This window comes from Somniosus microcephalus, chromosome 7 (genome assembly GCF_052327205.1).
Source record: "Somniosus microcephalus isolate GS21.2 chromosome 7, FLI_Smic_1.0, whole genome shotgun sequence".
NCBI classification, from domain to species: Eukaryota; Metazoa; Chordata; class Chondrichthyes; order Squaliformes; family Somniosidae; genus Somniosus; species Somniosus microcephalus.
Genome location: NC_140993.1, coordinates 36518044 through 36537625, shown reverse-complemented (window position 1 = coordinate 36537625; position 19582 = coordinate 36518044). Strand labels below are relative to the sequence as shown.

General features: G+C 44.3%; 1 protein-coding gene across 17 annotated transcripts in view; it reads left to right on the top strand.

Annotated features, from left to right (window-relative positions):
- LOC147114610 (focal adhesion kinase 1) overlaps positions 1-19582 on the top strand; it is a 630568-nt gene that overhangs the window by 447688 nt on the left and 163298 nt on the right. For 12 of the 17 annotated variants that reach the window (XM_085992416.1, XM_085992409.1, XM_085992408.1 and 9 more), the window contains 3 exons: positions 3979-4035; positions 10430-10450; positions 10634-10731. In XM_085992416.1, coding sequence (XP_085848542.1) covers positions 3979-4035; positions 10430-10450; positions 10634-10731 — 176 coding nt within the window. The remainder of the gene's footprint in view (positions 1-3978; positions 4036-10429; positions 10451-10633; positions 10732-19582) is intronic. The other 5 variants (XM_085992424.1, XM_085992410.1, XM_085992415.1 and 2 more) reach the window with 1 other exon arrangement.

The window sequence follows — 19582 nt, the reverse complement described above, 5'->3', positions numbered from 1 at the left end:
CTGTTCCCATCCTCACGGAGTAAGAGCCTCGAACCTGTTGGACAAGGGCAAGGGCTGCGGCTCCTCCAACACTACCTCCTGGATCCCCGTACCTGCCTCACTTCTAGTCACACCATCCTGACCCTGGCCACGGACTACATCTGAATTAATTAATCTAATTGGTGTGACTACCTCCTGATACACAGAGTCCAGGTAACTCTCCCCCTCCCTGATGTGTCTCAGTGTTTGAAGCTCGGACTCCAGCTCTTCAACACGGAGCCGGAATTCCTCGAACAGCCAACACTTACTGCAAATGTGATCACCGTGAGCATCAATGGTGTCCACCAGCTCCCACATATTGCAGCAGCAACACATCACCTGATCTCCCATTCTATGTAATTAATTAAATTTATTAATATTATTTTAAAATACCCTCTGCCCCGATTCTAGATGATGAATATCGCACCTTAGAAACTATAAACCAGAGTTTAAGCTTAAAAAAGAGAGAAATACTTACCAACCAATCACTTACCCGCTTCCTGGTGACGCCACACTTGGATTACGTTTTACCTCTCTCCTTCCCTCCGAGTTCGGAGACTGGTCTCGGGAGCCTTTTATAGCTCCGCTCTGCCGCTGAAACAGCCACCGACGCTGTGAGGCCTTACCTGGTCTCTGGGGCCTTTTATAGCCCCGCTCTGCCGCTCGAGATTCCCGCAGACGCTGTGAGGCCTTACCTGGTCTCTGGGGCCTTTTATAGCCCCGCTCTGCCGCTCGAGATTCCCGCCGACGCTGTGAGGCCTTACCTGGTCTCTGGGGCCTTTTATAGCCCCGCTCTGCCGCTCGAGTTTCCCACCAACGCTGTGAGGCCTTACCTGGTCTCTGGGGCCTTTTATAGAGAGGCAGAGAAGTAGAGAGGTTTAAGGAGGGAGTTCCAGAGCTTGGGGCCTAGGCAGCTGAAGGCACGACCACCAATGGTTGAGCAATTATAATCAGGGATGCTCGAGGGCAGAATTTGCGGAGCGCAGATATCTCTGGGTGTGAGGTGTGGTGGGGGGGGGCGGGCTGAAGGAGATTACAGAGATAGGGAGGCGTGAGGACATGGAGGGATTTAAAAACAAGGATGAGAATTTTGAAATGTGAAGTTATTCACTCTGGTATGAAAAATAGAAAAGCAGAGTTTTTTTAATTGGTGCGAGATTGCGAAATGTTGGTGTTCAGAGGGACCTGGGTGTCCTTGTACACGAATCACTGAAAGTTAACATGCAGGTACAGCAAGCAATTAGGAAACCAAATGGTATGTTGGCCTTTATTACAAGAGTATTTGAGTATAGCAGTAAAGACATCTTCCTGCAATTATATAGGGCCCTGGTGAGACCACACCTGGAGTATTGTGTACAGCTTTGGTCTCTTACCTAAGGAAGGATATACTTGCCATAGAGGGAGTGCAATGAAGGTTCAACAGACTGATTCCTGGGATTGTCCTATGAGGAGAGATGGAGCAGACTATGCCTACATTCTCTAGAGTTTAGAAGAATGAGGGGTGATCGCATTGAAACATACAAAATTCTTTCAGGGCTTGACAAGGTAGATGCAGGGAGGATGTTTCCTCTGGCTCGGGAGTCCAGAACCAGGGGGCCGTGTCTCAGAATAAAGGGTCGGCCATTTAGGACTGGGATGAGAAATTTCTTCACTGAGCGGATGGTGAATCTTTGGAATTCTCTACCCCAGAGGGCTGTGGAGGCTCAGACATTGGGTATATTCAAGACAGAGATCAATAGATTTTTGGATATGGGGATAGTGCAGGACAGTGGAGCACAGGTAGAAGACCAGCCCCAGGACATCGCTGCAGGAGTTCCTCAGGGCACTGTCCTAGGCCCAACCATCTTCAGCTGCTTCACCAATGACCTTCCCTCCAACATAAGGTCAGAAATGGGGATGATTGCTGATGACTGCACAGTGTTCAGCGCCATTCACAACTCCTCAGATAATGAAGCAGTCCATGCCCGCATGCAACAAGACCTGGACGACGTTCAGGCTTGGGCTGATGAGTGGCAGGTAACATTTGCGCCACAGAAGTGCCAGGCAATGACTATCTCCAACAAGCGAGAGTCTAACCACCTGTCCTTGACATTCAGTGGCATTACCATCGCCGAATCCCCCACTATCGACATCCTGGGGGGGTCACCATTAACCAGAAACTTAACTGGGCCAGCCACATAAATACCGTGGCAACAAGAGCAGGTCAGAGGCTAGGTATTCTGCGGCGAGTGCCTCACCTCCTGACTCCCCGCCATCTACAAGGCACAAGTAAGGAGTGTGATGGAATACTCTCCACTGGCCTGGATGAGTGCAGCTGCAACAACACTCGAGAAGCTCATTCTCTTCCTCCACCACCGGCGTACCGTGGCTGCAGTGTGTACCATCTACAAGATGCAATGCAGCAACTCGCCAAGGCTTCTTTGGCAGCACCTCCCAAACCCGCGACCTCTTCCACCTTGAAGGACAAGGGCAGCAGGTGCATGGGAACACCACCACCTCCAAGTCACACACCATCCTGACTTAGAACTATATCGCCAATCCTTCATCGTCGCTGGGTCAAAATCCTGGAACTCCCTCCCTAACTGCACTGTGGGAGTACCTTCACCACACGGACTGCAGTGGTTCAAGAAGGCAGCTCACCACCACCTTCTCAAGGGCAACTAGGGATGGGCAATAAATGCTGGCCTTGCCAGCGACGCCCACATCCCATAAGCGAATAAAAAAAAAAGCCGTGATCTTATTGACTGGCAGAGCAGCTCGAGGGGCTGAATGGCCTACTCTTGCTTCTATTTCTTATGTTCTTGTCTACAAATCCTTCCATGGCCTTGCCCCTTTCTAGCTCTACCACCTCATTCAGTACTGTTCCTGTACGTGCCATCTGTTCTTCTGACTCACTTTGCTTTCCCTCTTTCCACTTTCGACTGCAGAGCCATCGACTATTTCGGTCACATTTTTTTGGAATGCTCTCCTTAAACCACTCTAGTCATGCTTTGCTACCCCCTCCTTCAAAAACGTTGTCAAAACCTAGCTCTTCAATCTTGTTTTGGTTACTACCCCTAACTTGCCATTCTATTCACTTTGAGTTTGATTATTTTCGACTGAAGTGCTTTGGGACGTTTTAGTATATTGAAACAGCTTTTTAAGTGCAAGTTGTTGAGGCACATCAAGTGACAGATTTTGTACTTCAATTTTCGGGGGTAATAAATGCATTTACTTAATCTTGAAACACTGCACAATGTATATTTTTTTTTCAAGTGTTTCAAGGAAATCCATGCAAATATCTTTTTTAAGTTATATGATATTTAACTACAATAAATGTTCCAAGTGAACTACTTTTTTTTAACCATAGTTACAAGGCAGAAGGCCAGAAATTTCACTGTGTGGGAAGTCTTTAGAAATGAATTCTGGGCAAAGACCACCTTTGTTTTCCGTTGTGCTGTACTGCTCGATAATAACTTTGGCCAGATAGAGCCTTGACATTTTATGTAAATCACAGGGGGCCAGCAGAAAGGGTTTTGCAATTTTTGAGCTTGTTGTGGCATGCAGACCTTGTACATTGAGTTTCCTTAATTAAACTTCAGTGTGTTTCAGATATAGGTCAGTGCTTTCCTATTTTGTTAAAGATTTATTGATGCTTTTTCCATCCCATCAGGGGTCATCCCCCTACTTGCTGTTCTTCCCTTTTCTGAGAGGCAAAGCTGTACTTGTGATTGGATGATGTCATCTTATTCTCCAGAAATGGGTTGGCATTCTGGCTGTCTGCAGACGTCACTTTCTGTAATAGGGGCTGAGTGAAACTTAAGAGTAGTTTTTTTTTTAAAGCGTGGGCTTCAGCTGTGTCTAAAAGGAAAAGGGATGTTCATCTTTTAATGCCTTCCTTATGCTGTGTGTCTAAGTTTAATTAGAAACGGTTTGTGCCTTGAGCCAACTCAGCTAAAATGCGTGGTTCTTCACTTGCAGAAACCGATGACTACGCGGAGATCATAGATGAAGAGGACACATATACCATGCCCTCCAGTAAGTATGTTCACTCTTGTGTAATGGCTATATGTGGACCAGATTTAGACGTCTGTCGAATAGTAAACATTTGTGTAAGCATCAAGTTTGTATACATGTGTGTCTCATCTGAAGCATTCCGAGTTAGCTGATGTCCAAATGCTGGTTGGATTGATGGTGGGAAAAAAACTTAACTTGCTGAAAAATAGTTTCTGACATTGTTTAGGAATATTTACAATGCTGTTGTATAGAAAGTGCCATTCATTTTCATAGTCACTGGTTCAAAAGCAAAATCTTCAAGAATCTGTTTACTTCTTTTATGGAGTACTTTTTGAAACTTATGTGGTTTAAATGAAATTACTCGCTGCCAGTTAGTTTTGTTAATACTTAATGCATTGACGTTTGATAAATTGTTAACATTTGTTTCTTTTCAAAGTCCAAAGTAAACAAAGTGCGTGCTATTTGGTTCCTTTATTCTGTTCCATATTTTTTTCTCTGGACACACAGTTCCTTAAAATATGAAAGACCATTGTTGCGTGACTAGCACTGTGGTATTGAAGTAATACAGAGTGTTGATCATGGGAGAACTGAGCATAAATGAATTTCTCCAGTGATTCATCCGAGTATCACAGTGGTCAGTGATGAATGAATAATGGATGCTTGGAAGCTGTTTATGACTAAAGTAATTGAGTAGTTCAGATTCTATGAAGCATAAGAGTAGATTTGACTACAGTTGTTAACTGAACTTTGGTAGGTATCGTATTCCATAATATATACTGTCAATTCTGTTCTGAAGTATTAAATTACAGTACCATCTAATGTTAAACCTGACTGACCGTGAGTGATAGAGGTGAAAAAACTACATGCTCATGGGACGATTAAAAATCCCTTATTGTTCTTCTCAGTGGTTTACCAGATTATTTACTCTTTTAATTACTTGTATTGATGAACTTTCTGAGACAGATCAATATTGCCGCACATTCCACTAGAAAATGTTTTGATGTCCCGAATTCCCTCTGGAGAAAAAAAAGTGATAGACCACTCCCTTGGAACAGTGCACGATTGTTGTATGCTTGCTTCTGCCACAAGCAATAGCCATGAGCCATCATAAGTTAAAAATAAAAGCTAAAAATGCAGAGTAAGTCGGTCAGTGCCTGAATGATAAAGTGAGGTTAATCTTTTGGGTGGGACTATTGGCTGCAACTTACTTGCTCTCATGCTGACTGACCTCATCTGATTTCCAGTATTCTTCGTTTTATTTCAGATTTTTAGCATGTGCAGTTTTAATCTTTATATGTAATCATTTGTTCGCCTGCGAACCTGTTCATGGCTAGAAAGAAAAATATTACATGTGTATTTCTTCCTGTAACTGTCTCTTTATCTCAAAATATTGAATTCTTAGACAAAAGTAAAATACTGCAGGTGCTGGAACTCTGAAATAAAAACAGAAAATACTGGAATCACTCAGCAGGTCAGGCAGCATCTGTGGAGAGAGAAACAGAGTTAACGTTTCAGGTCGATGACCTTTCGTCAGAACTGGAAAAAGTTAGAGATAAAAGGTTTTTTTAGGAAGTGCAGAAGCAAGGAAAGGGGGAGGGGAGGATGGAACAAAAGGGAAGGTCTGTGATGGGGTAGAAGGCAGGAGAGATTAAATAACAAAAGGGGTGATGGTGCAAAGCAAAAGGAGATGGTAATGGGATAAATATAGGAACAAAAGATGGGTCTAGAGAAGGTGTAAATGAGAATAGCAGAATCATCAACAGCTGCAACCTGAAATAATGGGGGCAGAGGTTCTGATCTGAAATGATTGAACTCAGTGTTGAGTCCGGAAAGCTGTAAAGTGCCTAATTGAAAGATGAGGTGCTGTTCCTCGAGCTTGCATTGAGTTTCATTAGAACAGTGTCGGAGGCTGAGGACAGAGGTGTCAGAGTGGGAGTGGTCCAGATAATTAAAATGACAGGCGACCAGAAGCTTGGGGTCACACTTGCGGACTGAACCGTCCAGGGCCCCAAACACTCCTTCCAGGTGAAACAGTGATTTACTTATACTACTTTCAATTTAGTATGCTGTATTCGCTGCTCACGATGCAGTCTCCTCTACATTGGGGAGACCAAACGCAGATTGGGTGACCGCTTTGCAGAACACCTACGTTCAGTCCGCAAGCGTGACCCCGAGCTTCCGGTCGTCTTTTTTAAAAATTCTCTGGACTACTCCCACTCTTGCCTCTCTGTCCTCGGCCTCCAACACTGTTCCAATTAAGCTCAATGTAAGCTCGAGGAACAGCACCTCATCTTTCTATTAGACACTTTACAGCCTTCCAGACTCAGCATTTAGTTCAACAATTTCCGATCAGAACCTCTGCCCCCATTTTCTCGGATGGCAGCTGTTGCTGATGATTCTGATATTCCCATTTACACCTCCTTTTCATCTTGCATCATCATCCCTTTTGTCATTTAACCTCTCCTGCTTTCCACCCTATTACAGACCTTCCCTTTTATTCTTTCCCACCTCTCCCCTTTCCGTGTCTCTGTACTTGTTTAAAACCTGTTACATCTCTAACCTTTTCCAGTTCTGGTGAAAGGTTGTCGACCTGAAATGTTAACTCAGTTTCTCTCTTCACAGATGTTGCCTGACCTGCTGAGTATTTCCAGTATTTTCTGTTTTTCTTATTGAATTCTTAGGAATTGAAGTGTATTCGCAGTCAGCTTATTGCTGGTATTAATTTTGCTGAGTCCTACTTTGTTCGAAATTTACTCAGAAGTAGCGGGTAGTTATTCCCACTCATGATGTGGTCAGGGTTAGGAGTGCTCAGAACAGGCTGCTAGGCTGTGGGCCATACATCTGATTGTCCCTACTAAGCACATGCTTAGCAGCAGCCAATTACAGGAAACTTTTTTTTATCCGGCACCGACGGGACCGGCGTGGTGCCAGTTGATCAAAAAGTCCGGATTACAGAGAGGTATACTTGCCAAGGTACGAGAGCCCCGTACACAGCCACAGGTGCAGGAACCCCGGTTACACAGCCACAGATCCAGGAGTCCCTGTTGCATGGCCACAGGTGCAGGAACCCCAGTTGCACGGCCACAGATCCAGGCGTCCCTGTTGCACGGCCACAGGTGCAGGAACCCCGGTTACACGGCCACAGATCCAGGAACCCCGGTTACACAGCCACAGATCCAGGAGTCCCTGTTGCACGGCCACAGGTGCAGGAACCCCGGTTACACGGCCACAGATCCAGGCGTCCCTGTTGCACGGCCACAGGTGCAGGAACCCCAGTTACACGCCCACAGATCCAGGAACCCCGGTTACACGGCCACTAATATACAGTAAAACTTACCTGAACCTACTCCTGAATTTTGCCGGTTAAGAGAGATTTCCAGATATTTAGGTGCCGGTTAGAAGAGAGTTTCCTGTAGTTGCAAATATCAATGGCTGATTGAAGCTCAGGTTTCATGGTCAGTGCACACCAATGAGTTCATATAAAAAGGGGAGGCGGATGTTTTTCTTTACACATATGCTTAACTGCCTGTGGTGTTCAGTGAAGTGGCAGGTATGTCGTTTATATTATATAGTGTATAGTGTATGAGCCACTGGTTTACAGTGATTGAATAAGTTCGTTTTTTATTACAAAGTAGGAGTGCTGTTGTTTCTATATTTTTTAAGGCTAAAGGGATCAAGGGATATGGGGAGAAAGCAGGGACAGAGTACTGAATTTGGATGATCAGCCATGATCGCATTGAATGGCGGAGCAGGCTCGAGGGGCCAAATGGCCTACTCCTGCTCCTATCTTCTATGTTTCTATGATATTTTCAGGCTCAAATATGTGCATATTTACATAGAAACAAAATCCATGACTGCTATTAAATTAATTTAACTAAAATTAATTTTAACTCATTATATACAAAAAAACACTCGATGTTATGGAAGTTGTTGCAGGTAAATAGGTGGTAGGTTGTAGGATCTGCATGTAACAAAATGGGGGATTTGAGGGTTTATGTGAGTTTGTAGTATTGGGAAGGTGGTCCTGTCATTTGGGAGCTCGTCATGGGTATTGTGTCGGGTGCAAAGGTCTAGGAGAACTGCGATAGGGTTTGCGGCATGTCGGACCACTTGGAGGGATAGTTACAGCGCTTGTGATGTGGAAAGAGCTATAAGGGTCTAGTTCAAGTGGCAGAGGCCCAGAGGGGTGTTGGACATTGCAGTAATTGGGGGAGCCCTGGTATGCGAGAGGGTACGGTAGCATTAGGATAGTGGTGGCCAACTGGCCACATGTTGGATTATTGGGGGGAGGGGATGTTGCTGAGTGTAGATAAGTATGGTGATGGGGGTATTTTGAGATCACGTTGGCAGTGGAGAGGGCAAGGCATGGGTGCTCGATGAAGGAGAGGGGGCAGGAAGAAGTGGAGGACATAAAGAAAAAAGAAAGCCGTGCATTTATATAGTGCCTTTCACAGCCTCAGCACGACCTTAGGACGTCCCAAAGTGCTTTACAACCAGTTAAGTACTTTTATAGTGTAGTCATTGTTGTAATGTATGAAACGCTATACCATATGTACCATCTACAAGATGCACTGCAGCAATCGCCAAAGCTTCTTCAACAGCACCTCACAAACCCATGACCTCTACCACCGAGAAGGACAAGGGCAGCAGGCACATGGGAACACCACCGCCTCCAAGTCACACATCATCCTGACTTGAAAATATATTGCTGTTCCTCCTTCATCGCTGGGTCAAAATCCTGGAACTCCCTACCTAACAGTGGAAGTACCTTCACCACACAAACTGCAGTGGTTCAATAAGGCCGCTCACTACCACCTTCTCGGGCATTTAGAGATGGGCAATAAATATTGGCCTTGCCAGCAATGTCCACATCCCATGAATGAATTTTTAAAAAACGCGGTAACCAATTTGCACAAAAATGTTTTTGTTAACAAAACCCATTCTTTGGAGCCAGGAGAAGCAGGAGCACTCCTCCCACTCCACAGAAGTAGCAATCACCCCTCTCTCCTTCCCCCTGCCCCACGCCATAACTCAAACCCCTCTCCTGACATACCTGAGGACCATTGCCGACGACCAAAGGGCATTAAGGGGTGCTGACGAGACGTGAGCATTTTGGTCAATGATGCTTTGGCACTATGCACTGGTAATCTTGGGATTTGGGGGATAAAACGCATGTGTCCTCATACCCCTTGATGACGCCTGTTTGAAAACCTCTGCACAAATACATCAATCGTAAGGCCATCATATGGTCCAGTACCCCAAATTGCAAAACGCTCTTTGCAGGCTACTCTGGGCACATTTTTACATTACGGCAAAATAGACTTTCCTGATGAATAAAGATAATTAACGTTTTGCATACAAACCAAGGAAAATCCAAGTGCCTGCAATGTAAATTGGTTAAATGCATTATTCTATGTTACAGTTAAAATGAATGTTGATGCTTTCTTTGATGCAGCACTATTTCCCCTTTGCTCCTTTGACCCCAGATCTCTGAAATGAAAGGGCAGTGCTATAACTCTCTGTACCACTGAGTGAGTCCTTAAAAACAAAAGAGAGGGACATTGATCCAAATTGTGAAGACTTCATTTTTTTCTCTCATAACATAAAAAATAGGAGCAGGAGTAGGCCATTCGGTCCTTCGAGCCTGCTCCGCCATTCAATAAGATCATGGTTGATCTTCTACCTCAACTCCACATTCCCACACTATCCCCATATCCCTTGATTACCTTAGTATCCAAAAATCCATCGCTCTCTTGGAAGAGATGCAAATGGATGTACCCTTGCACTAATTCTGCAGTTATTACAGCATTCATGTTAATGCAGTGTCTATTCGATTAATATTTGGTGATCAGATTTATTTAAATGCATAGTTTTTTTTTGACAAATTAGGAAGATTTTCTGTTGGTAAAGTTAATTGCTAGAACTAAAAAAAATCTTAATGTCGTGACCTTGTGCTATGTTCTTATTATCTGGCTGCAATAAATGGTTGCTGCTTTTTCTACTATTGTATTTTATTCCACAAAAAAGCTTTCCCTTCTAGCATATATTTAGTCAGTGCACAAGCCCACAGTTTAACTAAATTTTCATAAATTTAACAAAAAGAGTCACTTAAGGGTAAATGATGCTGAATACCAATCTTTTCCCCTATCAATTTGTGAGGAGAGAATATCACTGTTTGATAATCGTTCAGATTATTTGAATTTTTCCATATATACATTTTTATACTAAATTATTATTTTCTTTAAGTTTTTTTGTAGCTTTCTGCACAGAAAAACTGATGGTTTCACCCATTATTGAGCATTCATTGCACTACCATACAACATAAATTGCATTGTTACATATTTATCTGCAGAAATTGTAATGTATACTGCTTTTTGATTTTCTTTTTCCTCCTCTATTCCCAATTGCAATGCAGAAAGCTATGGGATAGATGAAGGTAATGAAACTGTTTCTTAATCGTTGTCTGATTATTTTGCTTGCTGCCTGTTGGATGAGTATAATTGTGTCGAGTTGTGTGTCACTTAGTGTGCAACCTTTTCTCATTTAAAAAAAAAGGAAATGCAAGAATAATTTGTCACTAAAGTGGAATCAATATCTATTTAATCTCCACTCTTTGCAGCCAGGGATTATGAGATACAGAGGGAGAGGATCGAACTGGGGCGCTGCATTGGAGAGGGACAGTTCGGTGATGTGCATCAAGGAATTTACATGAGTCCAGTGAGTAATTCAGAAATTAAAGCATTATGACGAAGTTAAAAGCAATATAGTCAGAAGATTGATGTTAACAGTAGCCCAGTAGCTCCAGTGGGAGAGTGGAATCTCATTAGGAGACATCAGGTTCAAATGGCAGTTTTGCCTCATATTCACAATAGGTCCCTTCTTCAGTGGACCACAAGATCGAGCCTCTTTCTGGGGAAGAGGCCCCTAAATGCAGGGGTAAAAATATTGGCTGGAAAATGTCTGCTGACTGCCACCATGGAGTTATGCTGGTGGCTATCTATTTGCCAAAATAGCAACCCTTTCATCTTAAGGACAGTATGGAGCCAAAAAAAAGAGTGAATTTGAATAGAATACATTTTAAGACTATATTCCCGGTGTGTGTACATATTCATGAAATGATTTCCTTTAATACCAAAACTTTTTTAAAAATAAGGAGGTGGTGAAGCTTAATGTTTACATTTATTTTCAAGTGTTGCAAGCATTTATCTTGTAACGATGACAGAAGCCAAAATGTGGACGACATTAGTCTGCACAACCAAAGCAATAACTTAGACCATATAGGGTCTTTAATTTATGAAAAAGACTGCTGTCAGATACAGTAATTACTAGTTCAGTTGTAGCATTTGAAAGAGAATCAGATCAATTTCTGCTTCAGTAAGGAGATGTCTGAGTTTGAAGTCGAAAAATGGTGATCAATGGCCGGAGGTCCAGAAGCAGAATTGGACAAGCAAAGCAGTCTTTTCTTGTTCCTGCTTCATTGTACTCTTATGTTGTTGTGTCCCTAGATTGATTTATTAATGTTAGTTCTGGAGCAGGTTTGTTTGTTGTTTCCATGTTAAATTAGACAGAAAATGTGAGCAATTTAACTGGTCAGATGAATTAAAAATTACACATTTAAAAAGAAAAATACTTGAATAGATTTTCCTTCAGCATGGAGTGTGTGGTGGTGAAACTAATAATGAATGCTGCATGTGCATGATCCAAACTTTCATTTGAATGAAACAAACCCTCACACAAATAGTGCATTATAGCATCTGCCATGTCTATCATGCAACCTTGTTTCAAATAAATGTTCTGTTTATTTTTTTCTTATTTTTCATTGTTGGTTCAATTACTGCATTAAAAAAAAATCATGGCCTGTTCTTTGGTGAATAGCTTCCATTGATTGTGCTACATTTTTGAAAGTTGTACTGCCTGAAGTGATGGACTGTATGCAGATCAGGACACACTTGTGCAGTTTTCAGGTAACCTCTGGTGGTGGTAGTCATTCTAAAAATGAATTGGAATCAAAAGCATTAAACATTTAATATTGTGGAATGTTAGTTTTCTTTTTATAAAATTTTCGTGAAAGAATGGCAGGTTGGCCTGCTTTAGCTACTCTCTAACTCGGCTGGGTGAATGCCTGGGAAACTTGCCCGCTGAATTTTTACCTCCTTCCCACTGGAGAAGTACTTGGCTTTGATCCAGCATCTCCCCATGACTACACAACGACGGGCATCCTCTCATAATCTGAGAATTATAGTGCTTTCGTCTGGATGAAATAGATTCTATCTTTGCACCCTGATAACATTTATATAGCACCACTCTCGGAAACATCTCGAACAATTTCACATACTATGAATTATTTTCAGATGCGGTGAATGTTGTTGTGTGGACGAGGCTGACACCTGTTTTGCACACAGCGAGATTCCACAGAAATGCAGTGAGATGAATAACTTGTTAATCTATTTTTGCCAATGTTGATTAAAGAAGAATGTTAACCAGGACACCAGGAGAACTGCAGTGTTTAGATGGGTATTAAAGGTGGGCTTTGTAATGTCTATCTCAACAAGTAGAAGGGGCTTCAATGATAGTAGTTCCTCAGTACAGCACTGAAGCATCAGACCAGAGTTCTGAGGTGTCTGTTTCAGCCATCTTGGAAGGTGAAAGAAGAAAGAAATAACTTGCTTTTACATCACGCCTTTCATGATCTCAGGATGTCCCAAAGCACTTCACAACCGACTAAGTACTTTTGACGTGTAGTTACTGTTGTAACATAGGGAAACATGGCAGCTAGTTTCTGCACAGTGAAGTCCCACAGCAAGAAATAAATGACCAGATAATCTGTTTTCATGGAGATGTTAGGATCGGTAACCAAAAGCTTGGTCAAAGAGCTAGGTTTTAGGGAGTGTCTTAAAGGAGGACAGAGAGGTGGAACGGCAGAGAGGTTTAGGGAGGGAATTCCAGAGCTTAGGTCCTGGGCAGCTGAAGGCACGGCCGTCAGTGGTGGAGCAAAGAAGTCGAGGTGCACAAGAGGCCAGAATTGGAGGAACACCTTAGTTCTCTCAGGTTTGTAGGGCTGGAGGTGCTTACAGAGATAGGGAGGGGGTGAGGCCAGGGAGGGATTTGAACACAAGAATGAGAATTTTTTAATTTGCGGCGTTGGTGGACCGAGAGCCAATGTAAGTCAGCGAGCACAGGGGTGATGGGTGAACGGGACTTTGTGCAAGTTGGGATACGGGCAGCAGAATTTTGGATGAGCTCAATTTTATATTTTGTGGAAGATGGGAGGCCAACCGGGAGAGTTTTGGAATAAAATTTCAACTTTATAAGGGCTGAAACAGGGCGGAGACGGGCGATATTATGGAAATGGGCAGTCTTAGTAATAGAGCGGCTGTGGAATCGGAAGCTCAGCTCAGGGACAAATAGGGCGCTGAGGGTGCAAACAGTCTGATTCATTCCGAGACAGTGATCGGGGAGAGGGATGGAATCGGTGGCTACAGAACGGAGTTTATGGTGGGAGTCGAACACACTGGCTTCAGTCTTCCCAATATTTAATTGGAGGAAATTTCTGCTCATCCAGTACTGGATGTCAGACAAGCAGCCTGACAACACCGAGGCAGTGGAGGGGTCGAGAGTAGGTGGTGGTGGTGATGCAGAGCTAGGTGTCAGCTTGCACGTGCAACCTGACGATGTGCTTTTGGATGATGTCGCCGAGGGGCAGCATGTAGATGAGAAATGGGAGAGGGCCAAGGATGGATCCTTGGGGGACTCCAGAGGTCAAGGTGTGGGAGCTCGAAGAGAAGCCATTGCAGGAGGTTCTCTGGCTATGACTGGATAAATAAGAATGGAACCAGGCGAGGGCAGCCCCACTCAGCTGGACAACAGAGGAGAGGTGTTGCAGGAGGATGACCTGGTCAACCAGACCGGTCGAGAAGGCAGAGGAGGGATAGCTTACCACGGTTGCAGTCACACAGCATGTAATTTGTGACTTTGATTTGGGTTGTTTCAGTGCTTTGGTAAATTAAACATGGCATATAGGACATGCACCCAAACCCTTCTCCTTCATTGTTTATGCAGGGAGAAGCTTTCTCTGGCCCATGTGCAAGATCCAGGATCAAGCTGTGAGGTGGATTTGTAGCAAGAAGAGAAAGTGGCAGCAGGCAGTGGGGGTTGCAACCTGCACTGAATAGACTGAAGGGGGAGTGAGTCCCATGCAGGCACCATCTTTTTCCAGAAGCCCCTTGCACCATGATGTAGGTTACGGAGTGATAGATAATCTTCATACTCAGAACAGTACTTGGACATGTAGAACATTAAGGTGTATACACACCTTGGTACCAGCTGCCTTACAGGTGTCTTTCTGCCATGCTCAAGGCAGGTGTCTGTTTCATGGTGGATGACAAAATTCTGATTCTTGGGACAACAGTTGCTACAAGACAGTACCTTGGATGCTGTGTATGATAGTTTAAAAAGCCACGAGCACTGGCTGTAAAAAGGAATGACCAGACAACAGACCTTACAGTGTAACTGAGTCAAACATATTGAGATCTTCATAGGGAAGCAGGAAGATTCCAGTCTGGAAGACCAGAACTGTTATGTATGAGAACACTCACTCAGATATGCAGAGTTCAGTACCTACCAAGATTATATAGCATGGAGGCAAGCTGCTGCTTCAAATTTATGGTGAGTTGTGCGACTCGCCATGCTGTTTGAGGAGCTGCTGGTACCTGCTGTCCACTTAGCAAGGTTTGATACCCACAATTATCCCATGTCCAACTGGTGATTATCCTCCTGTGGGGATCTCTTTGGGGTCAAGGTGGGTGTAAGATGACATGCTTGGCGATGGAAGTTGAGCATCAATTCAAGTGGGCATGGTCAGCTGATACTTTAATCGGTAGTCTGCAGTACTCCATGGCTAGCTAGCCAAGCTCACCAATAGAGTCATAGGCCTAGAAATTCACTGGCCTTAGCGCCGCTTTTGAGGCGCTAGAGGGCCTAGCGGCGAAGTTATGGCCAGTTTTGAAATTGACAGGGGCCCTAAATCGGCGTTAGGCCGGTAGCGCTGCGCCCCGGTTGCCATGGTAACCCGCCCGAACTCGGAAATTGAGTTGCGGCCGCCTCGCCCGTGGCAGCCGCAAGCAACGTTCTGGCAGAGGTGCCTTACAGAACGTTGCGCCGGCGCATTAAAGGCCCCGCGGCGGCCGGCCGCTTTCCCGCTGCCCGCCTGGCCGCAGCTCCCTCCCCGGACTTCCCCCCCCCCACCCCCCCCCGGAACAGAAGCAAGCCCGGCACTTGTCCGAGGTGCCGGGCTCATTTTTAAAAAGATTATCGCGGGCCGCGACCGGGTGCAGGCAGCTCCTCCTTAAGGGAAGGAGGAGGCCTGCACTTCCCGAACCTGCCGCACCGCAGCGGGCGCCGCAGTGCCGGAATAGCGCCGAAATTCAGCGCATAGCGCCAGTTTTCAGGCGCTAACAGCTTTCAGCAGCGCCGGCAGCCGTTTGGGCGCAGAAGTAGTGAATTTTTGGCCCGCCCAGCGCGACTTAGCTCCGGCACTAACTTCCAGCGCTAAAGCCGTCGCTGCGCCAAAACCCAATTTCTAGGCCATAGAGTTATACAGCACAGAAAGAGGCCCTTCGGCCCATCGTGTCTGCACCGGCCATCAAGCCCTGTCTATTCTAATCCCATTTTCCAGCACTTGGTCCGTAGCCTTGTATGCTATGACGTTTCAAGTGCTCATCTAAATGCTTCTTGAATGTTGTGATGGTTCCTGCCTCTACCACCCTTTCAGGCAGTGAGTTCCAGATTCCAACCACCCTCTGGGTGAAAAAGTTTTTCCTCAAATCCCCTCTAAACCTCCTGCCCCTTACCTTGAAACTATGCCCCTGGTTATTGACCCCTCTACTAAGGGGGAAAGTTCCTTTCTAACTACCCTATCTGTGCCCCTCATAATTTTGTACACCTCAATCAGGTCCCCCCTCAGCCTTCTCTGCTCTAAGGAAAACAACCCCAGCCTGTCCAGTCTCTCTTCATAGCTGAAACACTCCAGCCCAGGTAACATCCTGGTAAATCTCCTCTGCACCCTCTCCAATGCAATCACATCCTTCCTATAGTGTGGCGACCAGAACTGCACACAGTACTCCAGCTGTGGCCTAACTAGCGTTTTGGACAGCTCCATCATAACCTCCCTGCTCTTATATTCTATGCCTCGGCTAATGAAGGCAAGTATCCCATATGCCTTCTTAACTGCCTTATCTACCTGTTGGGATAAACCTGTCATTGGGGAGCTGGGATTCATCCCACTTGGCTTCAGACACCCCTGCAAGCTGGTGCTCTAACAGGTAGGGTAACCCTAGCTGGGCAAATAACAGGAATCTTAACAGTACTCTATACTGGTAATCCGATCAGTTCCAGTACCCTTCTGTGTAAATGATGATCTCTACTCATGGACTCTGCTGACCTGTGGCTAATCTCTCTATACTTACCTAAGTGGGGGAGGGTATCCCTTTGGTGAGAGTTTGCACTCCATATTGAGTAAACAAAAATGCTTAATTCCTACTGTTACTTTCATGGTACAGGTAATAGCATTTTGGATTTTTGTAAGCCAACAGTGTAGTCTTATACTATCTGTTGCATTGGTTTCCAGTCTGGAAGAGCAGAACTGTATGCATGTGCCCTCAGATAGATGCAAGTAGCTCTGCTCACCAACTTCTGACCACTGAAGGGAAGGTGAACTGAGATGGAGATTGAAATCGAGGATGCGTCATCGCTCAATGCAGAGGCTGAGGGAGGAAAGTAGAGGGGATATCTCCGTGAGAAACTTGGCGTGAGGCTTAGGGAGATGGTGGAGAAAAGGATTTTGAAGGAGAGACACGAGAGGGGTGGAGCAAGGTGAGGTGCTTGATGGAAGAGTGGGGGAAGAGACCAAGGTGTGATTTGGTGATAACAGCCACATCACCACTGGGGCAATCTGGGTGAGGCAGATGGTGGTAATTATTACCAGGTGGGAAGACTTCAGTAAAGGGTAAGTTGTTACCACTTATGAGCCAAGTTTCTATCAAAACCATGATATCAATGCAATCATCCACAATAAGGTTGTGGATGGCAATATGTGACTGAATAAGCAATTAACAAGCAAATGTGTAAAAACAATATAGAAGTAGAAATTCTAACATCTGAAGAGGGAAATAACACAAGGTAGTAAATCTAAATTCTAACCTGCACCTATATAAACAACTGTTTCTCCTCCTCGTCTCTTTTTGAGTTGTGGGAGCCAGCTAAAATCTGCCTGCTTCTCTATGAAGATCTCTCTGTTTGATTCAGATACAATGTAAGGTCTGTTATCTGTTCATTCCTTTTATAGCCAGGGCTTGTTATGAAATTCATAATTGCTAGTCTCATTCAGAAACTAACAAGGTGTCATTTTCATAACTGGACCATTCACAAAGTCTGTATATATTTGAAAATCATATTAGACTTACTCTTAAAACAAAATTTGCAACATATGTAGTAAAGTGGATTGAGGCTGCAAGTGGCTTTTTAAGATCTCATGTACGTTGCCTAATTTAAAGGGACACCTACAAGACTAAACCAGGACAGAGCTGCTTTATAGGCTTGCATTTACCTTGTGCTTCAGAACAACGCAGAGATGTCTAAAAGTGCTTTGCATACAATTAAGTACTTTCTGGTGCCGTGACTTTTCTTGCGTAGGCATAAGTGGCAGCCATTTTCTGCACAGCAAAATCCCACAAAGAGCAATGCCAAAAATGACATTAATCTATCGTGTTAGTTGAAGGAAAATTGTTGGTCAGGACACCATGAGAACTTACTGATCATCTTTGAGTAATGCCGTGGCCATTTAATGTTCACCTGAATCACTAAAGCAGGCAACTGCGATCTAGGTTTAATGCCTTATCTGAAAGGTGACATCTCCACCAATGTGTGCATTCTCAGCACTGCATTGGCGTGTTAGCCTAGATTACAAGAACAGAGCATAAGAATTAGGAGTAGGCCATACAGCCCCTCAAGTTTGCTCCACCATTCAGTCAGATCATGGCTGATCTTTGACCTTAACTCCACTTTCCCGTCCGATCCACATATCCCTCGAGTCCAGAAATCTATCTCAGCCTTGAATATACTCAACGACTCAGCATCTGCAGCCCTTTGGGGTAGAGAATTCCAAAGATTCACAACCCTCTGAGTGAAGAAATTCCTCCTCATCTCAGTTTTAAATGGCCGACCCCTTATCCTGAGACTATGTCCCCTAGTTCTAGACTCTCCAGCCAGGGGAAACAGCCTCTCAGCATCTACCCTGTCAATTCCCCTCAGAATCTTATATTTTTCAGTGAGATCTCCTCTCATCTAAACTCCAGAGAATATAGGCCCAATTTACTCGATCTCTCCTCATAGGACAACCCTCTCATCCCAGGGATCAACCTAGTGAAACTTCGTTGCACCGCCTCTAAGGCATATATGTCCTGTCAGATAAGGAGACCAAAACTGTGTGCAGTACTGTAGGTGTGGTCTCACCAAAGCCCTGTACAATTGTAGCCAGGCTTCCTTACTCTTGTACTCCAACCCCCCTTGCAATTAAGGCCAACATGTCATTTGCCTTCCTAATTGCTTGCTGTACCTGCATGCTAACTCTGTGTTTCCTGTACGAGGACACCTAAATCTCTCAATACCAACATTTAATAGTTTCTCACCATTTAAAAAAAATTCTGTTTTTCTATTCTTCCTACCAAAGTGAATAACTTCACAATTTCTCACATTATACTCCATCTGCCACCTTATTGCCCACTGACTTAACCTGTCTATATCCCATTGCAAGCTCTTTGTGTCCTCCTCACAGCTTACTTCCTCACCTAGCTTTGTATCGTCAGCAAACTTGGATACATTGCACTTGGTTGGTTCATCTAAGTCATTAATACAGATTGTAAATAGCTGAGGCCAAAGCACTAACCCTTGCGGCACCCCACTAGTTACAGCCTGCCAACCGGAAAATGACCCGCTTATCCCTACTCTCTGTTTTCTGTCCATTAACCAATCCTCTGTCCATGCTAATATGTTACCCCCAACTCCATGAGCCCTTATCTTGCGTAGCAACCTTCTATGTGGCACCTTATCAAATGCCTTTTGGAAATCTAAATACACTACATCCACTGGTTCCCCTTTATCTACCCTGCTACTTACATCCTCAAAAAACGCCAATAAATTTGGTAAACACGATTTCCCTTTCATAAAACCATCTTGATTCCGCCTAATCATATTATGATTTTCTAAGTGCCCTGTTACCACTTCCTTAATGGATTCCAGCATTTTCCCAATGACTCAGGCTAACTGGCCTGTAGTTCCCTGTTTTCTCTCTCCCTCCTTTCTTGAATGGCAGGATTACATTTGCTACCTTCCAATCCGCTGGGACCATTCTAGAATCTTGGGAATTTTGGAAGATCACAACCAATGCATCCACTATCTCTGCAGCCACCTCTTTTAGAACCCTAGGTTAAAGGCCATCAGGTCCAGGGGATTTGCCGGCTTTTAGTCCCATTAGTTTCTCGAATACTTTTTCTCTACTGATATTAATTACTTT